The sequence below is a fragment of the Myotis lucifugus genome, unplaced genomic scaffold (genome assembly GCF_000147115.1).
Source record: "Myotis lucifugus unplaced genomic scaffold, Myoluc2.0 scaffold_0, whole genome shotgun sequence".
Lineage (NCBI taxonomy): Eukaryota > Metazoa > Chordata > Mammalia > Chiroptera > Vespertilionidae > Myotis > Myotis lucifugus.
In genome coordinates this window covers 49,284,373-49,303,902 of record NW_005871048.1, presented here as the reverse complement: position 1 = coordinate 49,303,902, position 19,530 = coordinate 49,284,373, and the positions used below count along the sequence as shown (strand labels likewise).

Sequence of the window (19,530 nt, the reverse complement as noted above, 5' to 3'; positions counted from 1 at the left end):
TCCTCCGTGGCTGGGCCAACAGGAGCTGGTGCGGCTAGAACCTCGTACAGGTGCAGCTCCCAGGAGCTGAATGTGGCACGTCCCCTGCCCCATGGGTCATTAGTATTGACACACTTGGCAGTCCGGGCCATCCCAACAGTGGGTCCGAGCCTGGGGATGAGAGCCATCCTAGTGGGGAAGGCCAAGTGGAACCCTCAGAAACCAACCCCACTTGGGGGGCAGCGTGCGGGGGGTACACCTATTCTCAACGTTCACTCACGACCTGGCCCTGCAGAAACCAAGGACCCTGGCAGGACCACAGACTCCCCCAGGCTTGGCTGACCAGTGGTTCCCTCGGCATGTCCCTGCCCCTCAGGGCTGCAGTGCCCCAGGGGACTCAGGTCCATGGCTCGTGCCCACTAATTTGGAGGACTCAGAAAGGACCAGGTGTAGTCCCACACACATGGCATCCGTGGTGCTCACGCTCCCCTCCCTTGAGTCTATGACCCTGTGGACTTGCTGGGGACAGCGCTCTGGTCTGCATCACCAATGGGGAATGAGTGGCCCAGCACAGGAACATGGTTACACCCACCCCTTCACAAACCTGACTGTCACAGGCAGGGCAGTGGGAACATCTAGCCTTGTCAGGCCTGTGCATCTCAGGGATTGACTGCATCCCAGAAGGTGCCCATGACAGCCTGCGCAGGTTCTGTGTCCTCGCCTGGGGCCCCAGGCATGACCCCCTCTTCATACCTTGGCCCTCCCATCTCAAGCAGAGGCCTCCTCTGGAAGGACACGTGGGTGTGGGGATGGCCTATGTCCCTTCTCTCTACACAGATCTGGTGAGCTAGGTCCTGAGGAGGCAAGTTCCCATGCCCTGCCCCACCCCTTCCCTGCAGACACACACAGACACACACACACGCAAGCTCATGAACAAACATGGCTTGTAGGGAGGATAGAGGGACTGTAGGGCCTAAATAGGGACACATGGCCGGGCTGGCCACCTCTGCTGACCATCTTTCCATCTGGGGCCTTAGTGAGCCCTGAACTCCCTCCATCCCATCCCACAGAGTGGTGTCGCCCTCTAGTGGCCCATGGGAAGATGTGTCAGCTGCACCCACAAACCCCTAGAATAGTGATGGCGAACCTATGACACGCATGTCAGCTCATTTTTTTGGTTGATTTTTCTTTGTTAAATGGCTTTTAAATATATAAAATAAATATCAAAAATATAAGTCTTTGTTTTACTATGGTTGCAAATATCAAAAAATTTCTATATATGACAGGGCACCAGAGTTAAGTTAGGGTTTTTCAAAATGCTGACACGCTGAGCTCAAAAGGTTCGCCATCACTGCCCTAGAACCCACTTTCTGGGAAATGGGTCTAGGTCTGGTGAATGTTACCAATCCCCCCTACCCACCCCCAAATCTCTCATCCTCTGCCGGCAGAGCCTGGGCTCTAAGGCCCTGCCCACCCCATCTTTCTGAGCTCTCTTCCCCATGCCTGCCTCCCTTGCTGTCTATCTCTTTATCCACAGTGCCCCAGGCCCTCCCTTTCCTCCCCAGACCCCCTCCTTCCACCTGGGTACCTGGACATTGGGCATTTCAGCAGCAAACCTGTGAAATGAAGTTGTTTCATGGTCCCTGTCTACTCCAGCCCCAATACTAGGGTGTGGAGCATCCCACCCCCTTCTGTCCTGGTACCCAGACCCACCTTACCCCATTATAGGGTCTTTAGGAAGCCATAGAACAAGGCTCCGGCTCCAAGGCAAAAGACACTGGATCTGGTTCTGGATCTGGCTAAAGCCAAGGACGGCAGATGGCACAGAGTGTACCATGGCCTTGGGGGTCCTCCACCGTGCAGCCTGAAACCCTCCCCACAGCTGTGTGTGCAGTTCCCATAAAACAGGCACAGCCTCTTCTGCCTTATCCCCAAAGCATAAAACAGGCTAAAAGTTAAGTAATCGTGTGAGCAAATTTTAAATAATATTCAGAGCCTGGGAGTGATAAGAGAAAAAAAACAAGAAAATTCTGGAAAAAACACACAAGTTTTAATACTTAAAAAAAGTTATATAACAAAAGGTAACACGTTCTTTAAAAAATGTGTACAAAACACTAATATAAAATTTATTTTAGCGTGAGATAAAAGCAAAACATAATATTCTGTGGAATATACCAATTAATGGCCAGTTGTTTCACATCTGTTAATGTGAATTTTCACTTGAACTGTGATAACGCTACTGAACTGAACGCAGGGAGAGGCGCTGCTGCACCCTTGCCTGCGTGGCTGAGGGGCATCTGACAGGCGTTCGGAACATCGAGGACTGCCTTCCCACAGGAGGCCACGTCTGACTGCTGTGAAGAGCACTTTACCTAGAATTTTTTCTTGATTTCTGTAACACAGGAATAGCTTTCCCTTATGCATGAAACAGTCTTTGCAATGTCTGCACTAAGTAAAACAAGCTCACTGCAGGTAGCAAGTGCCACCTTCTATCTTGAGTGATTTTTACATTTTTAATGCTATGACCAGATTCTTATTTACGGCAATGTAATTTCTCTTTTGTTTCTCTAACCTATAATAGTCATCATTTTTAAACAAAATTTGTAAACATTTTGTGTCCGATCAACCGCAGGCAGGATGAAACACATCTAGACAGTTCTTTACAAAGAGATAACAGAACTTGAACTATCTCCCTTTAAAACAGTGAAAATGACGGGCCACCTGCCTTCTAACAAGCATTTTAAAATATATAAATATAGCGCTTTCTTTTCACAATGCTTGGCCCTGCAGGTCTATGCCACGTTGGACACGTTTCTGGGGAAGTGACCTCACTGGTTGCATGCATGATTTGAAAACCACAGGCGGGGAGCCCCGCTCAATCAATCACAAGAGGAAAGCTTCTCTCTCTCTTCAAACTGCTTGTCCACCGCCAGAGACAGGGCCTGAAGGAAGCCCTCGATGGTGACAGTGGGAGCCTGGAAGGATAGATATGAAGGATTTGAGGGGTGACCCTCGCCTTTGAGGGCCACTGGCAGCACTCACCCCTTCCATGATGCAGACGCCAGAGAGGCAACTCTGGGCAGCTGTTCTGAGTGAGCTGGCCCAGACCCGAGGGGCATGAGCACCTGGATGTGCACGAGCAGAGACACACAGCATGGCCACCTCTTCCCAAAGGGCTTGGCGGGGCCCCACCACTAAGGCACCAAGGCTAGCACCTCCTAAGCCCCAGGAGCCTATCCCTTTAGAAACTGAGGTAAAATAAGGCAGCTATCCCAATGGCATTAAGTGTGACTCCTAGCAAGGCCACACACTGCTGGACAGTGGGTGGTAAAGAGAAAAGTACCCAGAGGTGGAGAGTGGCTGTGGAAGACTTACCTGAATGTACAGGGCATGAGCCAGAAAAGGGAGTTTTCTTAAGACACGGCCACTGAGACCCTCACTCTTCCTGTGAATGTAAGCCAAGTTTGGGGATGTCAAGTGAACAATTGTGTTTTAGGACTGGTTTTCCTACCCATCTCTGAACGTCCCTTCTCCCACAACCCCTCGAGGAGTCCTCAGCTACTGCTCCAGGTGGGGAAGGGTCCTTGCTGCCCTGATGTGCCACCTACAGGCACCGCTGTGCTCAGGGACCCAACGCCTGCCCAGCGGCATGGATTACCTCATATCTTTATTAATTTTTGCACAAATTTCTGAACTGCTCCCCTCTGTTTCATCTCAACTGGTTTAAATTTCTTCAACAGATAATCCAAAAAAATACCCTTTAGCCCAGCTGGTGTGGCTCAGTGGTTGAGCGTTGACCCATGAACCTGGAGGTCACGGTTCAATTCCTGGTCAGGGCACATGCCCAGGTTGTGGGCTCAATCCCCAGTAGAGGGCGTGCAGGAGGCAGCTGATCAAGGATTCTCTCTCATCATTGATGTTTCTATCTTTCTTCCTCTCTCTGAAATAAGTGTTTTTTTTAAAGTCTTTAAAAAGTACTATTCCTGCCCTGGCCAGTGTGGCTCAGTTGGTTGGAGCAGTGTACTGTGCAATGAAAGGTTACCAGTTAGATTCCTGGTCAGGGCACATACCCAGGTTGGGGGTTCCAATCCAACCAGGGCATGTATGAGAGGCAACTGATCGATGTTATCTCTACCACACCAATGTTTCTCTTTCTCTCTTCCCCCCTCTACTTTCTCCCACTCTAAAAGTTTATATATGTATATATATATATATGAAAATAATAATAATAATACTGTTTTTTATGCTATCCTTTTATTCAAAACCTTCCACACGCCTCACGACCTCAGAATAAAGTTCAAACTCCGGTCAGAACTCAGAAGTTCTCCGGAATTGGCCCTTGGCAGTGCAACCCACCTGAGGTCCCTGCACACACGGTGCCTGCGGCCTCGCAGATTTCTCTGCAGTTTACCCTGAATTCTAACTGTCCTTGGAGGCTCTGCCCCATTTCTCCACCTACCTTTGATCCCCAAAGCCGTCTGAGAAGTTAAAAGCTCTAGCAGCCCTGGACCAGGAAACAAGGGCTAGGGGGCTCCCAAAGCTCCCCCAGCCTGTGTATGATGACTTGGGGTTCAACTCTCTATCTTCTGACCCCAAACCCTGACCCCAGACGGCTACAGTCAATTATGACTTCCTATTACTACAGCAAATGGACTTTTCTTGGTTACAAAAATTAGGTCCATTCGCACCTTGAAATTTCACTCAAAAGGAGGCTCAACTTTGACACGTTGTTTTCAATGAAGCCAATCATCTCTAGTTCTCGGAGGGTCAGCAGCTGCTGGCGAGGGTATATGATCTGACGCTGGGAAGATAGGGGCAGAATGCATATGTCAGCAACAGGACAGCATGGGAAGAGCAAGCACATCACATCTTATAAAACGCAAATGGGCCATTTAACAAGCACAGCTGACCGGGAAACACGCTGGTTTCCCCGATCTCTCGCCGGTGCCCTTGAGCGCACACGCACACTCACTCCTCCCCAACACACATCTCCCTGATTCTTCAAACAAAGGCAAGAATACAAACAACAAAACATGTCTCAGAAACCAGCAGTGACCCAGCCTCTTCTATGCTTTTGGCCAAAATGTGTCCTCACATGTCACGTGTCAACATGGAAGTTCAGCCTGATATTTGGTTTCAAGGACATGACACAACCCACAGACGGCGGAGCTGGGCTTTGGAGCCAGGACTTTGCCTTTCAAGGAGGGTCTGTTTGATGTTTTTAAGATAAGACTCTCATTTGGTAGAATGACACACCCAGGATCTGAGTCAGAGTGCACCTTGTAGACCACAAGCCTGCCTGTTGGATGTTCTTTGCCAAGAAGCCACACTGGGCTGTCAGACTGCCACCACTGAATGAATTTCAACATGAACTGTTTTGATTTGGGAACCAGGGGAGAGAAGAATGAAAGAAAGGCTTCCTCCGCACATTTTGGAGGTTTGATGAGGGTCGTGGGTAAAATTAAGAGGCAGGGTTTGAGCTCGATGTATTTTGACCCCGGCCTAAGTGACTGACTACCTCAGGCTCCCTTGCAGCTTCCCGGGCTGCCCCTGCGACCCCTCCATTAACAGGCACCGTCCTGCAGGCTTGTGTGAGATGGCAGACCTCAGGCTCTTGACAGAGAGGGCACAATCACACATCAGCCTTCAGGACCAGCCTAATCTCCACTGCAGCATTGGAATACCCTAGCTTCCTGTAATCTGTGTAAGAACTACCCCTGCCCACATGCTCAGCTCCCAGAAAAAGTCCGTGCACTTGGCTGAACCTTAGAACATCCCTGGATTCACAGCACAAGTGTGAGTACGACACCACACTGAGGGCACTCGGCGATCTTCAGCAGGACCCGCCATCGCACTGGCTGCTTGGCAGCAGTACTGTGCCGCAACACTTCCGATGGCCACTTGGGGTCTCAAGTCAAAGCTCCCTGGGACCTCTCTGCCTCTCCCACTCCCCAGAAAAGCAGGATGGAATGTGCACACCAGGACAGTGCTGAGCCCAGCTCTCCTGTCCCTGCCACAGAGGCTGTGTCATCCTTGTTGAGGATGTTGGGGTTCCAGATCCATGGTGCCAGGAGGTGGCTGCAAGGTTGGGGGGTGTTGATTCCACCCCATCAGTAATTACAATGATGCCTTACTATGATCACCATGTAAATGCCCATTTGTTAGCTGGCTTGGTTACAGCCCATGTCCTCCCAGTGCCCAGAGCTCTTGGCACCAGGCACAGGTCAGGTCCCTGTTAGACTGAATTATGAGAGACTGTGAACATTGCTGCATTCACTGCTATCACCAGAACACGGGACCAAAGGGACATGAACACCGTAGCCGATGACAGGCTGTGAGCGTCTTGTCTCGTCAGGATGATTCCCCGTGAACCAGGGCCTCCTGTCAGATGACCTCCCTGTCAACCAGGGCCTCTACTGCTCTTCTTTCAGGGGAGGAAAATGAGGCCCAGAGAGCGGATCACTTGCAAAGGCCGTCAGAACCAGAACTTGCCAGGAATGCTGACCACAGCCCACACACCTCCTACCCACTCATCGCCTGCAGGTAAATCAAACAACCATGATGATCATTTTGTGCTAAAAGAGCAAAAATATTGAGTCAGTGGCCATGATTTTGACCATTAATGCAACCTGCCAGATATAACAAACTGAAATTTTCAATCTAAAGAAATGGTTAATTCCTTGTCAAAATACCTTACTCTACCAGGTATAGTCAAACTATTTTAAGCTATGTCAAGGAATTATAAAAATATAAAAAATCTACTTGTTAGTAAGAGAAAAAACATCAAAGCACCTTCATCAGTTCTTCCAAACAGGAGAGGTAGATTTTGAAGATGGCTGCCGCAGAGGGGGGCCCGATATACTGCCTGATGTCAGCCCTGTCCACGAAGGCCACGTCGATCCTCTCCGTGATGTTGGACGTGGTCAGTATTACCACATTGGAGTGCCTGGAGGCAGAGGAGCGAGGACCAGTCACCCCATGCCTGTGACTCCCTACCCTACACAGGGATTGTCAGGAGCTGCCTGCAGGCTCTGGGCACTTAGCTGTCGTTCAGCTAGCTATCCTTCCTATCCCAATACCAGCCCATGAGGCCTCCTGAGGTCCTGCAACTCTTGAGCTCCTGGTCACACACAGCGTGCCAGGCCCACTCTCTGGGGACCTTTGCTCTGGTCACTTCTCTGCCCTCTGGAAAGCTCTCCTAGACACCTGCTGGTTGTTCCCTTACTCCTTTCAATTGTGGTAAAGGTCTAATCTCTGAGGACATCCCTGACTGCTCCATCTCTGACCCCTCCCCCAGTACCTACACCCCGTCTGCCTGGGCACAGCATACAACTGCTCATCACACAGCTATCGACAACCATGGAGCAGACTGAAAATCCCCTTTACCAGCTGCTTTCCCCTCTAGCTTCAAAATTCCAAGAGAGCCACCATTGCCACTCTGCTCTCCGACCTAGGCTGGCACAAGGTGCCCTGGGAGCATGCTTCCCAGCCTGGTAGGCTTGAGCACAGGGACAGTGCTGCCTTCAGGGACCGTGGTCAGCATACAGATGGTTCACAGGCAGCTGTGTGGCCAGGGAGCCCCTAGGAAGATCAGCTTCACCTGGACTCTGGCAACAGGCATGCTGCCCTCTGAGGGTGAACAGGGCGAGCCAAACAAAGGCAGGGATGGGAGTTTGACATGCTTGCTGTACAGGCTTGTAGCTGAGGAGCAAAAGGCTGTACCATATAGCTTAAGTGTGCAGTGGTTATGCCATCTGGGTTTGTATAAGTGCCTCTATGATGTTCATTCAACAAAATGACCTAACAATGCATGCACCCCCATCGTTAAGTGGCACATGACTGTAGTACCTTTTAATTTGATCGATTTGGGTCAAGACAGCGTTGACCACACGGATGGCATCTGAAGGCTCAGTGCCTGCCCTGCAGGCATTGCGGGAAGCTGTGAGGCTCTCCACCTGTGGGGACAGAGCAATGGAAAAAAATTACAGCACTGGCCCCACAGGGCAGCCACAGAACATGTCAACTGAGCAAGTGAATGAACAAATGAATAGGTGTCAGGTGTCCGGGTGTGCCAGGAGCTTAACATGTGGCATGGCAAGGAGGACAGGGCTACATGAGACAGCGACCGCCTGATGGAGGCTGGGCTGAGCCAGGGGCTGGCTGTGCCCTGGCAGCAGTAAGAGGCGCTCAGTCTTGAATTTCCTCCACCACAGGTTTAATGCCTGAACATGCCTACCTCGTCAATCAGGACGAACACCAGAGCGTCCTTGTCATCAATCAGATCCTGGATCTTCTGGAACATCTTAGTTACTAGCTTGCCACTCTGGAACCAAAACACTCAGTGTTGACTTGTACTCATCATGCTGCCTGGTGCACACCTGTCCCCACCCGGCATCACTCTGACCCCAGGTACCCCTGCCATTTCCTGACAGCCCTCGGAGAACTCCCTAAATCAGAGGAGCCAGGTCTGCAGGGGTGGAGGTAAAGCCAAATGCCCTCTTTCCCTGCCTCATGTGCCAGGACACTGACACTTGAGCCCATAGACTCCTGTCCAGGGCCACACGGCTCACCTGTCTGCTTTCTTCTTATTTCCCCTTCCCCAGCTGTCCCCACGACTGGGAATGAGATGAATCATGGGTGCCAAGATGCAAACCAGCCAGACACACTCCTTACGGACACTCCCTGTCCCCACTCCAACCTACCAGAAGGGCTCACTGACAGGGCTGCCTGCGGCAGAGCACTTCAGAAGTGAGGGATAGCTGTAATGTCACCTTGTCCAAGCCCCTCAGTTCACAGATGGCAGAAAAGGCTCAGAACTCCGAGTGCATGCTCAGCTGAGGGGTGCAGTCCAGGTTAGAACTCAGGATGCCCTCCCTCCTCAGACAGTGTTGACAGTCAAAGGTCTGTTGTACCCAGGCTTTCAGGCCTCACACTATTTCCAAGTGACTGCTTAGCTCTGAAAATTTCCTCTGACCACAAAGTCAGATGCACAGAAAGTCTGCCTAATATACAGGCCATCTTTTCAACTATATAGTTGACAATCCAGAGAATTAATACTTACTTCTGAAAACCACTTAGAAAAGAGGCTGTGGCTGTTTATTTCAACTAGTTGGCCATACCGGTACCTAGGATGATTAAAAAAAAAAAAAAGGAGTTAAGACAATTACTTTACAAATTAGTCCTCTGGCAACCCCAGTGGCAGCACTTTTGCTCATTAAATACAACAGCTCTCAGCTGCCCAGTGTGGTGAGCATTACTAACAAGTCATAATTACTGACAAAGAACTGAGGTACCTACTAGTCTGTATACTGAATAGTATGAAAAATCTAAAGGAATGCAACCAACAGTTCTGGTTGAAGCAAATTAAGTTTTTCAAACTGAATATCTTCATTTGAATTAAAACAACAGTAAAATTCCTCTCATTTTTTAATCTACTTATAATTTGTATTTATTTTTTTTAAAGTACTACTGGTACTAATAAGCAAACAAATCTAAACAAGCATCAGAAGTTTTGTCTGGCACTGAATATTTTTTCCTCCTTCCACAAAACCTTAAAGACGGTGACAATTTATTTTCCAGCACAAATTCTAGCACCGTGGATACTCAGATGGCAAAAAGTGAACCTTAACACACAAACCGAATGACATCGGCACTAATCCTGCAGCCACTCAGGAGGCAGCTGAGAGGTCTGACACACTGACTAGTAGTTCTGACTAGAATCGCACAGGAAATCAGACTGAGGCAGGACAGGAGTTGACTCCCAGGTCCTCTCCAGTGTCTTTCATGTCGAAAGTCCACAGAAGGAAAAGAATTACTTTCAAATTTAAAAAAGAGACTTTCATTTAAAAAAGAAAAAAAGACCACTTACTAATTCTGTTTACAAAAGAGAGGAGAGGGAAGACAGACAACGAAACAAAATAAAGACTGGGTTGAGTATCAAACAGAGTTATACATTATCATATTTTTGTACAGTCACGTATGGTTTAATGAGGAGATACATTTGAGAAATGCATGGTGAGGCGATTTCCTCACTGTGCGAGCTTTACAGAGGCACTTACACAGGCCTGAGTGCACAGCCCACTGCACACCTGGGCTCTGTGGTGCAGCCTAGTGCTCCTCTCCTGGGCTATTAGCCTGTACAGCCTCTTACCGTGCAAAACAACAGACGATTAAGTCAAGCACAAGAGAAAATGATGCAATCAAGAGACTTGGTAAACACAAGATGTATGACCCAGCAAAACACCACACACATACACACACACTGCACTGTTTTACAGCAAACTCTTTTTATAAGTAGAAAGAGTACATTGTAAATAAAAATAACAAGTATAACAACAAAAAGGATACACACTAAATGCATAAGCCAGTAACATAGTTGTTTATTATCATTATAAATATTATGTATTGTACATAACTGTATGTGCTGTACTTTTATACAACTGGCAGCTCAGTGCGTTTGTTTACATCAGCATCAGCACAAACACGTGAGTAATGTGTTGTGCTCTGATGTCGTGATGCTTCAATGTCACTAGGCAATAGGAATTTTTCAGCTCCATTATAATCTTACGGGACCATCATCATTTATGCGGTCGGTTGTTGACCAAAAAGTAGTCATACCATGCATGACTGTACTGGGAAAACTTCTATTTCTTGTAACAACATTTTCACTCTGTGGTGTTTTAGGAAACTGCCCATAGAGATTTTAAAACACAGATGCATTTCAATATGTCAAGACAAAGGCCAAGTTGCTAAGCATAAAATAAAGGGTTGAAATAAAGCAATTTCCCTATGAAAAAATACAAAACACTTCGAAAAGAAAGTAGATATTTAAAAGTAAATCTCATAGAATTCCATTTTCTAAAGCCAAATGGGAATAACAGGTACCAGATTTACACTGTGCCTTCACCAACTAGACTACTGGACTGCATAAATGAAGCTACATCTATGAAGGGCACTGGACAGCAGGCACCAGAGGACTGTGACCTGAGAGAAGGGAAATAAATTGGCGCTAAAATCGTCCGGTTCTCTGTGTGGAGAAGACATAGGAAGAACACAACCACGGGGCTGAATTGAGGAGACAGAGGTCAGAGTTTAAAGAGCCTGAGGTGGCAGAGCAGAGGTCCAGAGGGCAGGAAGATTCTCAGAAATAAAGCACCAGAAATCATCCTGATGTTCCCTCAAGTCTTTACTGAACACTTGGATATCTATGAGCAGGGAAATCCATGAGGCTCTCCAGACCTATGAGCTAAATGGTTTCAATGCTCACACAGACTGGCTGTGTTCAAGTTCCCAACAGCCAAAGTGGAGAATACTTGTTACTCATTCAAGGTGTTCAACTGAGACCCCAGGAGGGGCCCACTGGAGAATTAAAACTAGACTCACCTAGACCTCTCTCTAACAAAGCTTAAAAACAAACCTCAAAAGGATCACAACAAATCATGAGTAACAGAAATGCCTATCAGAACAAGACCCAACAGCCTTTGGAGAACCCAGACACTTCAGACCACAATGTCTGCATTCCAACAGAAATTACCTGACATGCCAAGAGCAAAAAACGTGACCTGTAACCAGAAGAAAAACCAGCCAATAGAAAGACTCAGAAATAACGATTATGGATTTAGTCAATAAGAACATTAAAACAGCCGAAACCGGTTTGGCTCAGTGGATAGAGCGTCGGCCTGCGGACTGAAAGGTCCCGGGTTTGATTCCGGTCAAGGGCATGTACCTGGGTTGCGGGCACATCCCCAGTGGGAGATGTGCAGGAGGCGGCTGATTGATGTTTCTCTCTTGTCGATGTTTCTAACTCTCTATCTCTCTCTCTTCCTCTCTGTAAAAAATCAATAAAATATATTTTTAAAAAAATAACATTAAAACAGCTATTATACACTTGATCAAGGATTTTAACAGAACATAAGTAAAAAGTATAAAAGGAACCAAATGGCACTTCAGAGAGAAAAAATTCACTATCCGAAATGAAAATTTCTCTGAATGGAATTAAAAGCAAATTAGATACTGCGGGAAACTATCCAAAGTGAAACACAGAAAAAGTTTAAGACCTGAAAAAACAAAAGTGTACCAGTGGCCTCTGGGATAATATCACACAGTCTAAGATGCAAATTTATGGGCTCCCAGAAAAGGGGCCGAGGGGAGACTAGGAAAATTAGTTGAGAAAATAATGACCAACTATTTTCCAAATGTGATGAGACCATAAATTCCAAAACAGACAGAACTCAAGGAGAAACAGACAAATCCACCATCAGAAGCTTGGCCATTCCTTTCCAGTAAGTGACAGAACATCAGACCAGACAATCAGCAGGGACATCAAGTACCCGGAGCTGACATCCAGGAAGCATTGCACCCAACAAGAGCAGAAACACGTTCTTTGAAGTGCACATGGAACAGTCTGCAGGACAGACCATGTGCTGGTCACTAAGCAAGTCTCCATAAATTTAAAGAGATTGAAGTCATAACTCAAGACTATGTTGAGTATAGAGGAATTATTTTACAATGAAAGAGAGGGCCCTACTATTCATGTAAAGTTATTAAAAAGACAGCTTATGCTATTATAAAGGAAAAGCAGGGAATCTCATTCCCGCTACTCTCCTCTCTCAAATCACCAGTTACCTGCTTGAAAGTCGAATGGTCAATTTCTGGGCCAAGGCTCTACACAGGGATGTTTTTCCAGTTCCTGGAGGACCTGTAACAAAATTTAAGCAAATACGTGTTTAAGTCAGTGTTGTGACAAATTTCTTAAAACAACAGCAGTTGCATTTTCCACAGAATACAAAATAAGAAGGTGAGTGTTCAATACCATGAATATTATTACGAGAACTGCTTATTAACTCACAAAGAAGTTTGCTAGCAAAGTGCCATAAAATATTACCACTACTGTAGACTTTAAAAGTCTTTTTTCCTAATTTGAATTTAACTTGTGCTTCTCGTCTTAGCTTCCACTGCCCCTGATACAAGCCCTGCTTCCGGGCCAAGGGGCTGGCTCAGCTCTCTGAGTGAGCACTGCATTTCCTGGTCTTTGTCTTTACTGACACCCTCCTTGTCCCCACATGTCATCTATGAAATTTACTTTTTACGGCATCTTTCAAAAGTCAAACCCAGCCCTGACTGGTTTGGCTCAGTGGATAGAGCGTCGGCCTGTGGACTGAGGGGTCCTGGGTTCGATTCCAGTCAAGGGCATGTACCTTGGTTGCGGGCACATCCCCAGTGGAGGGTGTGCAGGAGGCGGCTGATCGATGTTTCTCTCTCATCGATGTTTCTAATTCTCTATCCCTCTCCCTTCCTCTCTGTAAAAAATCAATAAAATATATTTAAAAAAAAAAAAGTCAAACCTACCTTTCTTGCTAATCATCAGGACTTTTAGGCACTGAAGCTTTCTGTGTCTGCAGCCCAAAGCAGCACCGTCTTTCACTATGGCTATTTCTACACTGGCCTGCACTCCATACTAAACCAGAGGATGAATGAAGGCAAGGACCCTTGATTGTACAGCCTCTTGCTCTGTGTGTCACCTAACATGCCTTGCAGAAGTTCTGAGGTGACCAATGTAGAAGAACAAGCGCATCTAATAGAAAATGCTGGTACATTAAACTGATTTTCTGCAAGCATTTTCAATAATGAAAAAGGAAATATACAACAAGTTCTAAATGAAATAACTGAAATATTATTGATTGCCTACTCTGAACCTGATATCAGGATAATGTGCTGAGGTATCTGCTATTTAAAAGACACTTTTTAAAAGGTGTATACAAATGTACAATCTTAACTGGTATAAACAGGCTGGTTACTCTGAGCTCCTACCTCATTGTAATTTGGAAATGCTAGATTTCTTTCCATCCAGGGCTAAGAAAAATACCCCCTATCTTTCTCTGAGAAGAACTAGACAAAATTTCTGTACTGTAAAGTATGGTTTTGCAGCTTACTGCTCACAAAGCAAAGCTCTAAGAATGCTACAAAGAAATACAAGGCAATTTCTTTTCCAAGGAATTTATGATCAGTTGGGGGAAATAAGAATTAATTGAAATGTTTAATAATAATATAAAAAGTCACAAGGCAGTAATTGGGTGGCTGCCAGACAAAGGGTCAAGTAACAAATGCCCAGAGTAATGTCAGCTGCATCAGCTTCATGGAGAAGGAACATTCTAGGACAACTCTGGCTCCACCAGAACAAAACTGCTGTAACTCCTCCCAGAAGGACAAAGGTACAAGTAAAACCTGGCATCACAGTCTACCTTGTCAAATGCAACCTCGCATGCCTTACCGTGAAGCAGCACCACCCGGTTCCAGGTGATGAGATTGCTGTCAACATTCCTATCTGAAAACAGTAACGCTGTCATCACATAATCGAGGAGCTGAGTGAAGAAAGGAAAATGCAGATAAAGAGGCTAACAAGCAAAGGCTCCCACTCTGTGTGCTCCTGCACGAGCAGCAGGGACAGGAGCAAGGCAGCCCTCCAGAGACGCCACAACCAGACGCTTCCTGGATACATCACAAGCTTTCGTTTTAGAAGGTAACTTAAAGCAGAAGAGGATAGCTGCTGGCTATTACTATTACAAGCATAAAGGATAAACAATATTTGAATGCCTAGATTACACAAAATAACTAAGGGACTTGTCAAGTAGGACTAAGCTCCTTCCTCTGGGCTGACACAGCAGTAGGCAAGCACACAGCACACTTACTACAATATAACAGTCAGGACTCCCTCCTCTCGCCGTGGCTGCCCAGAGCAGCCTGGGAGGCCAGAAAGATTTCCATTTACTTGCTCCATTCTGCCAACGTGCTCTGTCTGCTCCCTCAGCCCCCATGATTCCTGAGAGTGAAACCCCACAGAAGCTGTCTTCACATTTGGCACCCTCCCTCTTCCCCCGCAGGGGATGCCCCAGAGACCAACTCCACGTGGGAGCAGCCTCAGAGGACAGACATCCAGGATATCAGCTGCTGGCGGGCAGTGGCTCCCAAAAGCTTACTTGAGTCAAAGAGCTCTGAGTTGTTAGCAACACAACAGTGACTCTACTTCAAACAATGGGGTCTTTTGGGAAAAAAAGTGCAACTTACGTGAGATTTGACTTCCACATCATACACCAGGCTGTCCCACAGCCCGTGGAATTCAGCTGTGACAAAATGATACAAAAACTTAACTTTAGGAAGCAAGCATTACACCTACCAGCTAGATCTGCCCTGAGCCACAGATGCTCTCCCCTGCTCCACACACGGCATGCTAAGATTCTGATTCCAGGGAAGTTAAATTTTTAAAAACTGTCTTAAAATTAAATATGTAAAATAAATGTCAGCTATGTAGGATTTTTGACAGGTAATTAACTGGGTAGAGTTACTTTTTGTCATGTTGTTACATACAGCCATCTTTTGTGGACCTGCGCTTTCCACAACATAGACTCTAATCCACCACTCTCCCTATAGGTCACTGATGGCGAACCTATGACACGCGTGTCAGAGGTGACACATGAACTCATATTTTTGGTTGATTTTTCTTTGTTAAATGGCTTTAAATATATAAAATAAATATCAAAAATATAAATCTGTTTTACTATGGTTCCAAATATCAAAAAATTTCTATATGTGACATGGCACCAGAGTTAAGTTAGGGTTTTTCAAAATGCTGACACGCCATCACTGCTATAGGTCAACACTTGGGCAAGGCAGACCAGCGGGTCTAGTCTAGCCATTAGGACATCAGGCATAAAACTAGATGACTATGTTAACCCCAGGACTCTGCCTATGAGAACACATTGGCTAGTCCACGAATAAGCATCGAGACAGTAGGAGGAAGGAGTGGTCCAGCAGGACTGATTAAGTAGGCAGGAAAGAAGAGAATGGTCCCACTCTCAATGAACACCATCTGTGAGGATCCAGTGTAGAGGAACTCTCTACTTCCCTCTTTTGTGATATACTTTCCATTTCATAAGATATAAAATACCTTAAAATCCTACAAAACAAATGAACAAAAACCTCTCTGGTTAGCTGACTTGGAAAGTCTGAGATGTATGCTATCCTCTGACCTTGTGGACTCAGCATACTCTAACTACTGTTGCTATCACACCTACCTGCGGGCAGAACCCAATGATTTGCTGCAATTATATTTTCTGTCTCTTCTTCCAAATTTTCACTGGTGGGGCCATCTTCATTTAAGTGGAAGATGTGAAGTGCAATAGTGCATACACTCAAATCGATGGGCTGTGATGAGAAGGAAAATCAAATAAATCTACACAAATGGAAAAATCACTCGCTTTTCAATTCTAATATCAAATTTGAATCCTAAAGTCCAAAAATAAAGATTGAAGGTGATGTTAATAGAAAAAGTCTATTATTTCAGATTCAAAATTAGCTCTTTTAAATGTGTTTATCCCTCCCTCCCCTTTTGGTGTATAACAGCTATTTGAAAAAACAACTTTATTGTTTTTATAATTATAAAAGTAACACACTTGTTAAAAATTGCAATTACAGAATGAAGAATGTCTAAGTTGCCCAGCATGGCTCAGTGGTTGAGCGTCCACGGTTAGATTTCAGGTCAGTGCACATGCCCGGGTTGCAGGCTTGATTCCCAGCATGGGGCGTGCAGGAGGCAGCCGATCAGTGATTCTCTCTCATCATTGATGTTTCTATCCCTCTCTCTTTCTCCCTTCCTTTATCTGAAATCAATAAAAACATTTAAAAAAAAAAATGTCTAAGTCCCCTACACCAACCTCATAGATGTTAGCCTATAATACATCCATACATATCTGACCCAAAATTGATTCTATCCCAGTTTTCTACCCATGCTTTTCCCAGTTACTAGAGCTAGGAGACATTTTCCATTAGTAGATAGAAATATCATTCTCTTTCCTGGTTATAGTATATTTGGTGTGAATATGTCAGACATTTAACCAATCTCTAATAAAGTTAAAATATTTTGATAGCTAAGGTGGTGTGCTTTTGGAACCAGTGTGCCCATGAGGCCTTCCTGACCCCCCAGCATCCAGACAATTGCAGAGGAAGCCCTTTCTTCGGAGGGTGGTTCTGAGTTCATATCCTGGGAGTCACTCCTGGAGCCATAGCTAGAGCCTGCTGGTCTCCACAATCTATCTCGCGTTCATCTTACGTTACTCAAATGTTTCCCATTATCTAAAAGATTAAAAATGGCAGCACAGTAAGTGAATGTTGCACGGACATGCTTACAGGAACAAACTGGAATTACAACTAAAATACAGAAAAACTTCCTGAATAATCAACGGAAAACTCGCTGGAGAGAACCCTGATACCTGAGGACTAAAAGTGGAGATCGCATAGAGACTGTTGGAGGGGTGGAGGCGCAAAAGGGCTAGCTGGGTGCCTACAGACAGCAACTGAAGTTCCGGAGAGATATCTCAGCTGTGGGGGGTTGCCACTGAGAACTCTGGGATCTAATCCCCAAGCTGGGCCCAGCAGAAAGCACCAGAACTGAGAAGGGTAGCCACATAACATCTGGGTGTGAAAAGCAGCAGGGTTGCTGTCTGCCAGGGAGTGAGGGCTGGGAATTCAAGCATACTCTTAAAGGGCCAACACACAAAATTCCCTGTGGAGCCACCCACCTTGTGCTCCAGCAGGGAGGGCAGAGTGGACTGGAGCTGTGTGAGCAGAAGCCAGGATTGGGGACTCAGGGGTTAGAGCTCAGAAGGCAGACACCCCTGGTTTCCTGTGCTGAGTCATTCCCTCATGCAGTGGAGGACACCTTTCTCACACAGACACTTGCTATTCAGGCAGCCTTGCCTGGGGGGAAGACAGTTGACCCACTCTATTGGAAAACACCTTGCCCTGAGGCCACTTAAGAGACTAAAAATAATAGCCTCCAGGCAGAAGCAATTACCCCACCCTATTGAGAAAAAAACAACTCTAGACACCCCTGAGGATGATTGCCTGGGGCAATTCAAGTTGGCACCCTATCAGTTGGTAGGCAGACGCTGTCTCTGGAGGCTTTGAGTCTTTGCCTGATCTAATTAGTCAGAAACAGCATTTAACACTGTCCTACACTAGAGATTGAGAGGTGTAGCAGATCTACCTAATACCTAGTCACAAACCCAAACAGGCAGCCAAAATGAGGAGACAAAGAAACAACCCCCAAATGAAAGAACAAGAGAATTCTCCAGAAGAAGAGATAAATAAAATAGAGATAAGAAATTTATCTGAAAGAGTTCAGAGTAATGATGGTAAAGATGCTCAACAGCATGAGAAAAGATATAGTAACTATAAAAACAGAAATAAAGCATGCCATTGCACAAATAAAGAACACATTGGGGAGAAACCAAGATGGCGGCATAGGTAAACACCGGAAATTGCTGCCTCGCACAACCACTTCAAAAATACAACTAAAAGACAAAACGGACATCATCCAGAACCACAGGAAGGCTGGCTGAGTGGAAATTCTACAACTAGAAGGAAAGAGAAAAGCACACTGAGACTCAGAGGAGGTGCGGAAGTAAAGTGCTGAGGTATGGAGGCGTACGTGGAAAGGGCTGGCAACTGAGGACACAGTTGTCTTTTTCAATTGGGAGGGAGTCTCAAGCTCCCAACTGCTCTCAACTCCAGTTCCGGCCGAGTCTCTGGGGACCCAGACTCATATGGGGAGAAAATGGACTGTCTGGCATTGGTCGGAACTCGAGGGCAGCTTTCTCTCAGAGGTGCTTGCACGATTACTGGGACACTGAGACTCGGGCCTCTTAGGGTAGGACTGAGGAGCAGCCATAGCTGCTTGCTCTGCCCTGTTGATCCCCTGAGACCCCGCCCAACCCAAGCTGTGCACAGAGGCTTTTGCATATGAAAGGCCTGGCCCTTTGCAATCTGAAAATTACCTAACAAACTGCAGCTGGGTCAGAGAGACCCAGAACATCCAAAAGAAGGCCCAAGGCCCCACAGCAGCTTGCATTGCTTCACATCTGGGCCTCATCTGGGCACCTCCAAACCCCAGACAAGGAAGAGGAATCTGCAGATCTCTCCATAGCTCCTGCTGGGTAGCCTCAGGCAGAGGCTAAATTATCACCTCCTTAGAGATCCAAGAGCCAGTGTACCCAGTGGTCAGAGTGGGACCATCCAGATTACAACTCCTCAGATCCATAAGGGACACAGTCAGTGAGCACTAAAGCCCCACTGAAGCAAGTCTTGCCCCAGAAGGGTGTCTCCAGCAGAGAAGTTCTCCCACTGCAGACACAGCTGATTCTCACAGCCAATTGGCCTGGAGGTCAATTCCTCCCAGTGATACCTACAACAATCAAGGCTTAACTACAACAAGACTGTGCACAAAGCCCACAAAGGGGTGCACCAAGAGTGTCCACCTCAGGTAATTGGGGAGGCTGAGCCACTGGGCCCTATAGGACACCTAGCACACAAAGCCACTCTATCAACACAGGGAAGCAGCCAAAATGCAGAGACAAAGAAACAGGTCACAAATGACAGAAATGGAGGAAAGCAAACTACTAGATATAGAGTTCAAAACCACGGTTATAAAGTTTTTCAAGAATTTTCTAGAAACCGCTGATAAATTTAGCGAGATCCTCAAGAAATCTAGTGAGACCC

At 46.3% G+C, this 19,530-nt stretch overlaps 1 protein-coding gene across 2 annotated transcripts in view; it reads right to left on the bottom strand.

The window, feature by feature from the left end:
• Positions 1-2,035: 2,035 nt before the first annotated feature.
• Positions 2,036-19,530, bottom strand: part of TRIP13 (thyroid hormone receptor interactor 13) — a 21,012-nt gene continuing 3,517 nt past the window's right edge. Inside the window, exons 3-13 of one of the 2 annotated variants that reach the window (XM_006081453.3) lie at positions 16,050-16,179; positions 15,043-15,098; positions 14,249-14,339; positions 12,604-12,676; positions 9,041-9,104; positions 8,216-8,302; positions 7,828-7,934; positions 6,772-6,925; positions 4,668-4,780; positions 3,355-3,424; positions 2,036-2,954 (exon numbers count right to left, since the gene is read on the bottom strand). In XM_006081453.3, coding sequence (XP_006081515.1) covers positions 2,859-2,954; positions 3,355-3,424; positions 4,668-4,780; positions 6,772-6,925; positions 7,828-7,934; positions 8,216-8,302; positions 9,041-9,104; positions 12,604-12,676; positions 14,249-14,339; positions 15,043-15,098; positions 16,050-16,179 — 1,041 coding nt within the window. In that variant the 3' untranslated portion in view covers positions 2,036-2,858. Of the gene's footprint in view, positions 2,955-3,354; positions 3,425-4,667; positions 4,781-6,771; positions 6,928-7,827; positions 7,935-8,215; positions 8,303-9,040; positions 9,105-12,603; positions 12,677-14,248; positions 14,340-15,042; positions 15,099-16,049; positions 16,180-19,530 lie in introns of those variants that run through there. The other variant, XR_002828619.1, reaches the window with a different exon arrangement.